General features: G+C 33.0%; 2 protein-coding genes across 2 annotated transcripts in view; one reads left to right on the top strand and one right to left on the bottom strand.

Moving 5' to 3' along the window:
* The first annotated feature begins 4,825 nt into the window (after window positions 1-4,825).
* LOC140444637 (uncharacterized) lies at window positions 4,826-5,152 on the top strand. Its single transcript, XM_072536401.1, has one exon. The coding sequence runs from the start codon at window positions 4,826-4,828 to the stop codon at window positions 5,150-5,152; it is 327 nt and encodes a 108-aa protein (XP_072392502.1).
* A 2,015-nt stretch (window positions 5,153-7,167) lies between these two features.
* The window catches only part of Osi5 (Osiris 5), a 42,459-nt gene continuing 36,039 nt past the window's right edge, over window positions 7,168-13,587 (bottom strand). The window contains exon 2 of the mRNA XM_072535522.1: window positions 7,168-13,103. Within this exon, the coding sequence (XP_072391623.1) occupies window positions 12,790-13,103 (314 nt within the window). The 3' untranslated portion in view covers window positions 7,168-12,789. The remainder of the gene's footprint in view (window positions 13,104-13,587) is intronic.

Below are 13,587 nucleotides of genomic sequence, written 5' to 3'. Positions count from 1 at the left end.
AACATAACATAACTCACATACTCGATGCATTACTCACATACTTTAAAATTCTGTTCTCTTTTTCTAGGTAAAAATATTTTAAATTGAAATATCTGAATATAGTCTGGTGCCTGTTGGTCCTAAATATCTTCCTATTCAGGTTAGCCTCCCACTATCCATGTATATGACATGCTTTCATCGCCGCTTTCTCTGTATTCTAAATAGTACAATGTCCTATAGTTTATAGAGCTTTAGTATTTGGTTATTTTGTGTTCTATGTCTGAATATTTTTTTAGCGACCTTTTTTAAATATCGGTTTTTATACATTATTTCAACAGTACACAAAGAAACAACAACATTACACCACGGTTCAGAATACAAATAAAAGAGAAACGTAAAGAAAAATGAGAGGCCTATACGAAATAGAAAACATCAAATACCCCAGAATCTCAAGACACCTATAGAAGAATACGAAATGAAACAAAGCAGTTAATAAGAAGAAAAAAAATGAACACTGGAAACAGTTTAGAAAAAGGATGGAAAGCGATTTCTACTGTAGACAAAAACAAATATGGAGATTTATAAGAAACCAACGGAAAGAAATGGCAAAATTGAGGGAATACAATAACACACCAGCAAACGAATGGGAAAGACACCTGACGGGACTGTTTAAGGCAAAGGAAAATAATAATCAACAAAAGAAATAGCCATACATTTACTAAGAAATAGAAAGTCACCAGGACCAGTTAAACAAGTGTCTTAAATACTTTGAAATATTGATAAACTTATTAACACTTCGCTGATCTATACATTTACGTCCCTGAAAAGAGTGGGAATGGAAAAAATAGTTTACTCCCTCGGTTTCGTTAGTATCAAGCGTCCATATCTGCCTAGACGTGGTGTGTTCTGTATTGTATATATATTTATTAAATAGACTATTAAATTTATTGCCTTTAAAATAGTTTTTGTGGTAAGCAAACAGCAAGCAAATAGGACAAATAACATAATAACATATTTCATGTTTTTCTTTTTATGGCATATAGCCTTTTATTTATAATTGAAATTACATTGCTCCTACAATAAACAGGGGACATTGAAAAACACCCTATTTTTTGTATAACTAAAAATACAAATACGAAGACGGTATAAGAATCTTCTTCTTCTTCACGTGCCATCTCCTCTAAGAAGGTTGGCAATCATCATGGCAATTCGCACTTTCGACGCCGCTGCTGTAAAGGTATAAGAATAGGGACCAATTAATCATAGCTAGTCACTGTAGATATGTAGTCCTTCACAAGTTTATGTAGGTCAGCGTATCGAATTATTGGTTATATGTTCTGGTTGATAATGTTCACCTATCTCTACAGAGATAAATTTAGTCAATAAATATTGTGTTAAATGAAGATAGTAACAAATAGTTAATAAACCCTCATTCATCCCTCCAATACCAGTTGATGATCTTTTTATAATAAAACGGTAACATTTACCATTTTCAATTTTCGATAATGGAGAACAATACTAGCGCTTAATAATAAAAAGGAGACGGTTGAAAAACTATGGGATAAGAAACATATTTAAAATATTTTTAAGGTCCAAAATAAACAATTTTGTTTATATTAATAAATTCTATGCCCAAATAAATATTTATCCAGACATCTTATGAACGATTTCTTGACCGAGATAAACTAAAGTTACTCTTCAGAAACTGCGATAGATAAACTTATATGGAATTTTTGTTTGGCTGATATATGCATTGCCCGTCACAGCCCCACCTAGCGCGACTCTGCCAGCCATTCACCTTCCACTACTTACTAGTAAACAAATTTTACCTTCATGCACCTGGTGCTAAGCTACGGCATCCGACTCTCCGAGTAGTCTTGGCTTCTAGAATTCGATTTAAAGAGAGGAGCCGATTGTCTTCCTTCATACCACAGAACCAGTCTATCGATAAAGTGGGTCACTGGGTAACTGACACGCCGTGAACTTCGGTCAAACATAATTGAGAGAAATTTTCGAAATGTAGGCCGATATTAAAAGACGGATGCGAGAACAAGTTTTTTATTTTGTTCTTTTAATTAATTTGTATACAGGATGTTCAGAAATATTAAAACATTTTATTTACGAGATGCAAGAAGTGCTGGATAAGAAGTAAAAAAGAACAAACAAACACTATTAAAAACAGACTTCAATGCTAAAATAGGCTCTCACTTCCTCTAAGAGGAAAATTCACAGATACCTACGGTATCAAAAGAATTGAACTCTGGTAGAATTGTCTTTGTGTTTCGAGCCCTAAGTAACTTGGTACGTTGGAGTATCTTCCAAAAATTTTCGTATACATCTGGACGTCAAGAGTAGTACAGCTTTTTTTATAGTCTATTGTCTATATAGGTTTTTTACTTAGACCCAGCTGTTTTATGTTTTCTATTAGGTTTTTCAAAATAACCTAAGTATAAGATAGAATAATAGGTTTTGTCTGGGTGTACTTTCCATTCTCCACTGTCTCCTTATTTGTATTTCTAGATCTCTATAGTTGGCGATCTTCTCGTTGTATCTAACCCACAGATCATTGTTGTTATTGTTATAAATGTATTACCACATCTATTAGTGTTGTTTGCCTAGAAAGTTTATTAACTAGTATGAGATCCGGTCTATTATACACCACTGGTTATTCTGCGAGCAAAGTGCGGTCCAAGTACAGCTTTTAGTTGTGATTTTCAAGAATTCTGTCAGGGACGTATTGATAACAAGGGAGATGGTCGGTTTGGAGAAGTTCCCGTTTTTTGGCCAATTCATGGTGAATAATTTTTCCTTCTAAGTCATAGCGTTCTTTATAATCAGTATTAACAAATGCCTGGCAGACACTGGTAAGATATTGGATGATTTTCAGCAAAAAGTGTTTTTTGCTGAATTTTTGTGATTTTTAAATCATCCATATACAACAGATGATTAAGCTTCGCCACAACAGTCTTGTTATCTTTGATGCTAAAACCTGAGTCAGTGAAGTTCAATTGCTAAGATAGTTTATTTCATTGCTGGATAGAACCAAAGTGCAACGAGGCTCCCTGGAAAAGGCTCCGGTTAATTGGGTATCTTCAGTTTTGATATTGTTTTTACCAGGTATTTGAAGATGAATTTAGTCTTTCACCCCGTCATTATATATTTTAAAAATGTCACTATATTATCATCGACTTTATATATTTTCAATATATCTAAGCCATTGATGCGGCACTAAATCAAAGGCCTTTTTGTAGTCAATGAAGGAAGTAAAAAGGTTCCTCTTTTTTTGGTGTACGCCAGTTAGAAATGACTGAGTCGATAATAAGTTATTCTTTGCAACCCATGGAGTTATTAGCGCATTCTTTCTGTTGAGTTCTATGATATTGTTTAAAGCATAGTGTTGGTAGATACGCCAAGCTACACAGGATGTGACCAATTTGTAGAAAGTTGGAAGACAAGTAATTGGGCGGTACTTCGCTGGATCTTGGGTGTTTTTTTGATCCTTTGGTATTAAATAAGGCGGTCTATAGCAGATGCAGTATTCATAATAAAACAAGTAAAAGAAAAAGCTATAGAGTTCGGCATGCCAGCATATATCTGCTTCTTTGATCTGACGAATGCGTTTGACAGGGTTCGCCTGGGAGACATTCTAAATATATTAATAAAAAATAAAACGCCGACCAACATAACAAAGATAGTGCATAACCTAAATAACAACAATGTAACCAAAGTTAGAGCAGGAGACCAATTCACTGAAAATATTCTAACACCGGGAGGAATTAGACAAGCCAACAGTTTAAGCCCCTTCTTGTTTAACCTACGTATGGGCAAAATTATAAACAAAGTAACATCTCTCAATCTCGGATACAGAATGGGCAACAAAAGAATTGGTATGGTGTGTTACGCAGATGATGCAGCAATTATTGCCGAATCAGAAGATCAGCTCTTTCAAGAAGATCAGAATGCCAGAATTACATTGCCAAATGTAATATATAAAATCTTTTGTGACATTATCTACACTAGATCGTCAGAATACTCCGAAAATAGAATTGGTGATTGTCAAAATGGATTCAGACCAAATAGAGCCACTACAGACAACATATTCATACTTAGAACAATACAAGAGATAGCTTATGAATACGACATAGAACTATATAATATGTATATAGACTTTAAACAAGCTTTTGTTATTGTGAAAAGAGACAAAATACGGGAAGACCTACGAAATCTAGGTATACCAAAAAATATATCAGCCTCATAAACATGACGTTGCAGGGTTTTAAAGCCGTAGTTAGAGTAGATGGAGAACAGTCTCCAGTGTTTGACATTAACATAGGGGTAAGACAGGGAGACGCACTTTCAAGCATACTGTTCAACCTAGTTCTTGAAGCAGTCATCAGAAAAACCAATGTAACTGGCCATATAAATAACAAAACACAAAACAGTACAAATTACTGCATATGTAGACGATGTCGCCATTATTAGTAGAAGCAAGACATGACTAATGGAAACGTTTGAGGAAATTGATCCTAAAGGACAAAAAAGACGGCTTAAAATAAACGAAACAAAAACTAAGTACATGACCATCAAAAGAACACCTGAGAATAAAAATAATATAGCAATAGACAACTATACTATTGAACGTGTCGATGCCTTTACATATCTGGGCACAGAAATCAATAAGAATTCCGTAAGTAGCGAAATTAATGTACGTATTTCCAGTGGAAATCTTACATACTATGCTAATAAAAGAATGATGACATCGAAATTATTAGACAATAGAACCAAAATGACTATCTAAAGAACTTTGATTAGACGCGTAGTAACATATGGTTGTAAAACCTGGGTAATGACGAAAAAAGAGGAAGCCCAACTCAGGCCATTCGACAGAAAGATACTGAGAAAAGAATATGGCCTGATGCAAGAGAAATACGGCACATGGAGAATCAGGAGAAACGATGAGGTTAATGAATTGAATGAAGGGTATCACATTATAAGATATGTGAAAAGTCAAAGACTGTCATGGTTGGGATATATTCAGCGACACGAAGACACAAAAACGACAAAGAAAATGTTACAGTTAAAGCCGGTAGGAAGGCGGAAAAAAGAAAGACCCAGGACGAGATGGTTGGATGACGTGGAAGACGACCTGAAAACTATGAATATAAGACAATGAAGGAGAAGAGCCCAAGAGAGATTTAAAGGGAAGGACATAGCCAGACAGGCAAACGCCCATCCCGGGTTATGATGCCGAAAAAAGAAGAAGAAGATTTGATAAAGTTTTATATGGGAAACTAATCGATATCTCAAAAACATCATGACTCAATGGTAAGGTTTTAGGACTAATCTTAAATTTATACCTTCAACAAAAAGGAACACAGTGATTCGAAAATGAACTATCCGAGATCTTCACAGTCGGAAAAGAAGTTCGACAGTGTTGCATACTGTCACCAACAATATTTAACATATAATTTGAAAACATCTTTAGAGAAGCCTTGGGCGAATAAGAAGTTGGTATTGCACATTATGAACCTAGCGCTAACGGACATAGACAAAGGAATACTTATAAACGGAGAACGATTGAACAACATAAGATACGCTGATGATACTGTCATTTTTGCAGACATTCTTGAAGGTCTGCAGATACTTGTCTCCAGGATGGCAGAAGTAAGTAGCAGGTTTGGGCTTGATTTTAACATCCAAAAAACCAAATACATGGTTATAAGCAAAAATAGGATACCACCTGGTCAATTACTATTAACCAACAACCTATAGCACAAATCACCAACTTTTGTTATCTGGGTGCAAACTTAAATGAACAGTGGGACCAATCGACGGAAATTAAGATAAGGATCGAGAAGGCAAGATCAGCTTTCGTCAAAATGAAAAAAATCTTTAACAGCCACGATATAAAATTGGAAATAAAAGTTCGTTTACTAAAATGCTACGTGTTCTCCGTTCTTTTATATGGCGTGGAGTCATGGACCTTAACTGAAGCATCACTGAAGAGACTCGAAGCATTTGAGATGTGGCACTATAGACGCATGTTGAGTATTTCCTGGAGAGACAGAGTTACCAACGAAGAAGTAATACATAGAATGGGTAAAGAGCGCGAACTAAAATACCTGGGCCATATAATGCGCAATGAACAACGATATGATCTACTTAAGGTAAAAAGCATGGGAAAAGAGGTCCAGGACGAGGAAGAATATCCTGGCTGCATAACCTGCGAAAATGGTTTAACTTAACCACTACCGGACTTATCAGGGCAGCAGTCAACAAAGTCAGAATAGCCATGTTAGTGTCCAACATCCGTAACGGATAGGCACCATAAAAAGAAGATTGCACTAAATGGCCAATTTATAAACAGTATTAGATATGCAGACGATACCGTATTGCAGGCAAATAGTGCGCAGTAGCTTCAAAACATGATGGATAATGTTGTAGAAACATGTTACAAATACGGCCTTAAACTAAATTGTAAGAAGACAAGAATAATGATCATTGGAAAGAACACCAACATAAACATATAACAATAAATGATACACCTTAAGAAAGAGTGGAGAGAACACACTATTTGGGCTGCAGTATTAAGGATACCTGGAATCATAGCTACGAAATAAAAACTCGTATTAAAAAAGACAGAAGCTCTGCAATTTATCTTTAGGTATTAACTTAGCATAAGAATTTTTAGATATTACCTCTTTCGTGTCCTACTCTAAGATGCCACAAAACGGTTAGAGACATTTGAAATGTGGTGCTACCGACGTATGTTAAGAGGATCACCACATTACCTTACAACTAACATTACTATTCTCCAGAGGCAAAAGACAAACAAATTATTAAAACCTTAAATGCCAAAAAAATTGGTTTGCTTCAGCCACATTATGTTTAATGATCAATATCGACTTCTACAGTTGATTCTAAAAGGCAACAATAAGGGCAACAGTCTAACGTCAACCGATGTATTCCGAGCTGCTGTGAATAAAATAAATGAGATGGGTCTATGTGGTCGCCAACATTACTAGAAGATAGGCACATTTAGAAGAAGAAAGGTCAAGAAGTTTAATTAAAAGGCGCATGTAAGAACAAGTTTTATTTGGTTTTCAAATATTGTGTATACAGTGTTATTGCAAAATAACAATTTAAAAATGTATTATTAAAAATGCTGAAATTTAATTTTCCTTAAGATATGTATAATGATTTTAAGAAAAAAGGTTATAACATCCAGAAAGAAAAAGGATTTGTAAGATATAATTAACGAAGGTGACAATGAAAATATTTAAACATATAAAAATAAATAATCTTGACTAGATATTTTAATTTTTCGTTCAAAAAAATTGTTTTATCTCTAGACTAGTAATATTATGTTTTCTACAGGCTAAGAATGAAGAACAAAACTAAATGTGTAAGGGTAAAACCAATCGAAGGAATAGATGAAAGAGCCACAATCTAAAAGTAACGTAAAGTTAAAAAAATAAGGTTACTAATAAAAGTTTAATAAAAATTTGCATGGGTGGAATAAAACAAAGATAAACGATAGAATTCTAGCAAGAAGAATAACAGTGAATAACAAATGTAGTGGAATGATAGAAATGACAGTGATTTTTTCACACGCGTGACATTATTCAAAAGTTATTTGATGTTACAATCAATTTATCAAAAGCCAAGAAATTGCCGCTTGTAGAGTAACAGAGTATATCAAACCGAATTAATAGTATGTTCAAAGACAGGGATTCATTCACTCGCTGAGTATTTAAAAAACTATTTAAAAAACTAACATAGATTATTTATTTTACTGCTTAAACTACTTAAATAGTCTAAATTCATAAAAGATTTAAATAAATAAATAAAAATAAATAAATAATGCTTTTTCAACAACATAAGGTAAATAAGCTCCTGAAAATGGTAAATGACAAAGATTGGAAACAATAAATCCTGGACACATCTGGTAGTATACGCTCATGCAAACAAATGGACAAAGGCACAGTGAAAACAAAGAAGAATGTAGAAAAAATTTAAACGAAGCCTTGAAATCGAAAGACTGCTACAAAGAGATATACATAGAAAAGAAGATCTAACAAGAGATCTCTATTTCATTAAATCTAGAAGTAGAAGAAAAAGGAAAACATAATGCTAAATTTAATAATAAAACTGATTGTTGCTGTAAGTTATTGTTAAATACATTATTTTTAAGTTAAACGAAGCTTTAAAGTTTACCCTTATGCTGTACTATATATATTCTTCACTTTTTGTTAAAATAAGTATATATTTACAAAATTATTTATAAAAATGAGCAGAAAATGTTAAATTTCAGCAATTTGTACACCTGCTATTAGAAATTGTACTTTAAACCTGAGAATTTTTACTTAAAAAGTAAATAAACAATACAACCTATTGACAATGAGCTAAAATTTACATATTTTTCATCAAACTTTATATTATTGATCTAGAAATCAAAATCACAAGAAAATAAACAATGTTTGGGGCTAGTATTAATAAAAGCTTTACCTCATACGGAACGAAAGAACAATATGAATTTCATATACAAAGACCTTTATGGCGATGTAAATTTATTAATATCGTAATCGCGCCATCGAGAATGTGTACAATACAAGTTAGTCATATTGGATTTTATGCAACAATGTATGTAAACATATATTGATGTTGAGGACCCTAATAAGAAAGATACACAAATTTATTGACAGAAAAGTATCGTACATGGAAAAAAAAAGAATATAAGCTATAAAAATTTTAAAAAGAAGGTTTAAAATCTAAATTTTTTAAAATTTAAAAGCTTTAAATGCCTGTTATATACAAATTATAGTAACTACAGCCACTTTAATTATTTAACGACATTCAAATTTGCAGGAATATATAGGATTCATTTTCAATGACTTGGTGAAATAGGAATGTCATCTTTTAAATTCGGTCACAGTTTACTTAAGATTTACCAAGTGAACGTATATGTCTGTCATATCAGTAGGTTATGATTACGGTCACGGGGTTCTAGGCACAATGTATGGGGACTCGTTGTCAGTTGTCACTACTTGCGAGAGCGATCATTGTTAGAACATGGGAATTTATATATTGTTGGTTCTTGCAGACATTTGTTAATAAGTATGTTTAAATAAATGTATTGAACACAATACAATATTATTACTTGGCGCAGTCAGTAGGATAATGGATAATCCCCACTTCTAAATGGCTCGATATAGTGAAAATTAATTCAAAAACTTCTCAGGTGGTCATCAAGGAGTTAAAGAAATTTTTTTCAACACACGGAATACCCTACGAAGTCATATCAGATAACATGCCTTGTAATTTGTGGCATTGTTAGCAATTTGCTAAAGACTGAGATTTTTGGTTTGTAATGTACAGTTCCCGCTATCCACGGTCTAATGGGCAGGCAGAATAAGTCGTTCAAATTGCAAAAAACATGCTTAGAAATTGTGACGACTTAGATATGGCGCTCCTGAAGTATCGCAATACTCTAATAAATGGAACAGATAAAACACCGGCCCAATTTTCTTAGATCGAAGCTACCATAAAATAAAAAGCACAAAGACATAAATCTAAAGTGGGAGTGGGAGAAACTAGAGGCAAAAATAAATTAATATAAAAATTATTATGATTGAAACACCAAGGTAAGAGGGGAAATAGTGCCAGCAGAGAATATAGGTGTCAGAGAGGGTAGAGAATGGAGACCAGGTAAAATTCTGGAAAGAGTAGATGAGGCATCCAGATCTTATTTAGTGCAGAAAGAAAATGGTAAAGTGGTCAGGCGAAACAGTTATCACTTGAGGGCTTCCCTAGTTAAAGTGGAAATTAAGAAGAATACTGATTTTGCACATAATGATAGATCATTGTAGTCCTCATTTGGGAATTAGAGTCGTGAAGTAGAGGAACCTTTAACCTCCCAGATGAATGGCGGAAATAGAACTAGCGCTAGACTAAAAAGGGCTCCAGTGCGTTCTAATGACTATCAAATGTAAAAAAAGGGGAAATATCATATCAGTGGGTTATGATTACGGTCACTTGGTATCATTAGGTCATTAACCTAAGAAGTTGATCGGATCTCGAGTTAAACTTTCATGCTGTGTATACCCAATAGACGGTAGGCAAAAAAGAGAGAAAGAGAGATAAGTTCAAAATTTAGCTATTTATTCAATACTTGTAGTATTGCCGTGAAATTGCACGGTCAACTTTTCAAAATAGTTGTAAACTTTTATTTAATCGCAATCGCAAAGGTCAGGACAAGAATGCTTTGATGTTATATTTTCTCCACCCTTTTTTATAGGGTTAAAGCCTGGACACTAAAAGAATCCAACATTAAAAACCTGAAAGCCTTCCAAATATGGCGTTACCGATGCCACATATCGAAAATATCATGAATGGATCGCAAAACAAACGCACAAGTTCTTGAACAATTAGGAAAACAATGCGAAGTTTCAAATTCTATAAAAATCAGGAAGTTGGAATACTTGAGGCATATTATGAGAGGCGAAATATACGAACTATTATGGAATATAATGTAGGGCAAAATTAAAGGCAAGAGAAGCTTAAAAAGACGTAAAATCTCGTGGATACGCAATCTCCGTAAATGGTTTGGATACAGTTTAATTGAACTATTCAGGCATGTAACCAACAACATTATAATTGCAAAAACGATTTCCTATCTCCGATAGGAGCGGAACTTAAATAAAAAGAAGTAATTATAGTATGATTGTGTATAATGTACTGCAAAGTACACCCAGGGACTGTAAATATAGTTTGTAATACATTTATGGTGTTATTTTTTAATAAAAATACCAACAGTGTTCAACAGTTGAAGCAGTAAAAGCTGTCTCAGGCTTCAAGCATACACTTACTCGTGGTAGCGTTCATGCTCTGAGCACTAGACGACTACTGTAAGAGAAAGAAAGCAAATAAAACTACATGCTAAATCTTTCCTCGCTCTACTTGATCGGTCTCAAACTTTACAGAAGCCGAAGCGCTGAACACGAAGTGCTGAAGAGATAACATGTAGTTTTATTCGCACTCTCTGTTTGTAAACGTCTTGCGCTCAGACGATAGGAATTGATTGAAAGGTTGCTGCATGTTATATTATATGCACAAATAATAATAATTAAAGATCAAAGCAGAACAAAAATTATTGGAAATAATTACAAAGATCAATAAAAAGCATGTAAAATTTTACTTACGTTTCATAAAAATTACAACAGTTCAATGAAATCAGAAGAGAGTCAAAAGAAGAATAAAAGTATAACATCGAGAAAAGATGAGTTTATAAATCGAAAAATATTTTATGAATACTAAATAAATAGAAATAATTGGTTAAGATGTATTTTGTGTTTAACGTTGAGATAAATACGAAAAGACAGACAAATAAACATAAGCAAGCGCACACTATATACAGTAAATAAGTTTTTAAGGCGTTCTTAACATTGTTAGCTATTATTACGATGGTAAAATCCGTAAAAAAGCTATGCTAATACCTGTCTTTTAATTGTTCTAGGTTGTACTAATTGTTGTAAGGTATCTGCGCATGTCTGATGATAGGTACATGTTTTAAAAATATTTAAAACTAAGACTGACAAAGCGTTGACCATAAACATACTAAACACGACTTTGATTTTGAATTTGACAATACCTGCGTATATCTTATGATAGGCATATAGCTTAAAATAAAGATATCGTACTTATAATTTCAACTACAGAAACTAACAGAGCTTAAAGCTTGCTAGACCTAGCTTGTTCTGCAGGATATATAGATTTCTGTTGAAAGCGAGAAGGTAAGTTCTGGGTTCGTTATAGATGATTTAATGAAATTCGTCCAATTATCAAACTAAACACTTTTAAAACACAGATTATGCCCAAAGGGTTAACATATTGTTATAAAATTAAAAAGAGGTTCCAACTTTTGATTTTAACGTTGAACTGTACAATAACAGGAAATCTGAGAGGAGTTAAGAATTAAGAAAATATGGTAAAGTTTGTTGGGGAATATAATATCCTTATTTTATTATTTCCAATAATTATCAATAAACACCCTATTGTTAAGAAAATATTTATGAACGCATAAGTATAAATCTATAAAATAATACACATACTAACGGATCCTTCATAAATTTATTTCGATCGCAAAATCCTATAAATTGGTAAATATGGATATTATATTCACATACAGACTTTAATAAAAAAGTGATAATTTAAAAACCATAGTTTTAGAATGTTGATTTATTTAAAAAGTAAAATTCAATTTTTAATCATCTACAATAGTCATTAAAACAGAAAAAATATTTAAAATTAAAGGAAATTCTAACAGCAAAAAGAAACAATAAATAAAAGGATAAACAGAAAAAAAATAGATAATAAGAGAAAAAAATTAAGGATAAAAAAGTTAAGTTAAAATAGCATGAAGAAGAAAATTAAATAGATACTGATAAAGAAGGTGATAATGATGATGATGATGATGATGATGATGATAACGATTATGATTATTCTTGTTAATATTAAAAAGAAAAAGAGCGAAAAACTGTTTATAGTAAATATTAAAAATAGAACAATAGTTTAACAGAAAGTAAAGTCAAGATATTTGGATATTATCATAACAAATCAATAAATTAACAATAAATAACAATAAATTAGTCTAACTAACTACAAAACACAGAAAATTAATATACTCCATTGTTACAATTGTAACAACTTACGGTATCATAGAAAAATATGAAATTCAAATATACAAATATTTTATAAAAATATCCTACATTCGAATAACAATTTGTATTCCAACAGTTTCCCTAAAAGAAGTTAGGTTGTTTTGAACTTATTCCAAGCGTGATAGGCCATATCAGCAGCCTCTCGCTTTCTTCGGTATTCATGACCATGTCCTCCAGCGTGGATGACTGTGTGGCCATGTTCTTCGTGGTCGGAATGGACTAGCTTCTTGAGACCTATTATTACAGAGAGCATAAGGGCGAGAGCGGACACCATAAGGGCTTTCATGGCGAGAAGACCAACGCCACCGATGCCGAGAGCAGCTAGTAGTTTGCCCATCATTAGACCGATGACCATGACTCCTCCCATTCCTCCGCCACCTTTTCCTCCTTTGCCTCTTCCAGTACCTGAAAGATATATTGTCATTAGAAAGTTGTTTGTAAGTAGCAGAAATTTAGTTGCTTGCATGTTTTAAAAATAATTTACTAATATATAATGTTTGTATTTCGGTGCCTTGTTGTGCCTAAGAATATTGCTTTTAAACCACATGCAGAGTTTTTTTCCATCGAGTTTATTGTTAAGATGATATTAACTATCTGTTTTGGAGTCATATTGTTGTAGTCTTCATTTACTAAATTATATATCCATTTTCTTCAAGTCTATTATTAAAGCATCCTTAAATGCTTCGATTCTACATCTTACAATGAGAGTCCGATCGTTGGTGTATCCGTACTTTCTTAATTGTGTTTCTAGCTGCTTTGCAATATATAAGCCAAGCATCAATGAGATGAGCACTGATTCTTGTAGCAAGCTAGTTTGATCAGGAATCTGATGTCAATGCCACTTTTTTAGTTTTAGCAAGTGAATGAATGATATAACCTGAGCAACCCA

The sequence above is a fragment of the Diabrotica undecimpunctata genome, chromosome 6 (assembly GCF_040954645.1).
Source record: "Diabrotica undecimpunctata isolate CICGRU chromosome 6, icDiaUnde3, whole genome shotgun sequence".
NCBI lineage: Eukaryota > Metazoa > Arthropoda > Insecta > Coleoptera > Chrysomelidae > Diabrotica > Diabrotica undecimpunctata.
The sequence above is the reverse complement of the archived record's forward strand: the minus strand, read 5'-3'. Positions and strand labels throughout refer to the sequence as shown.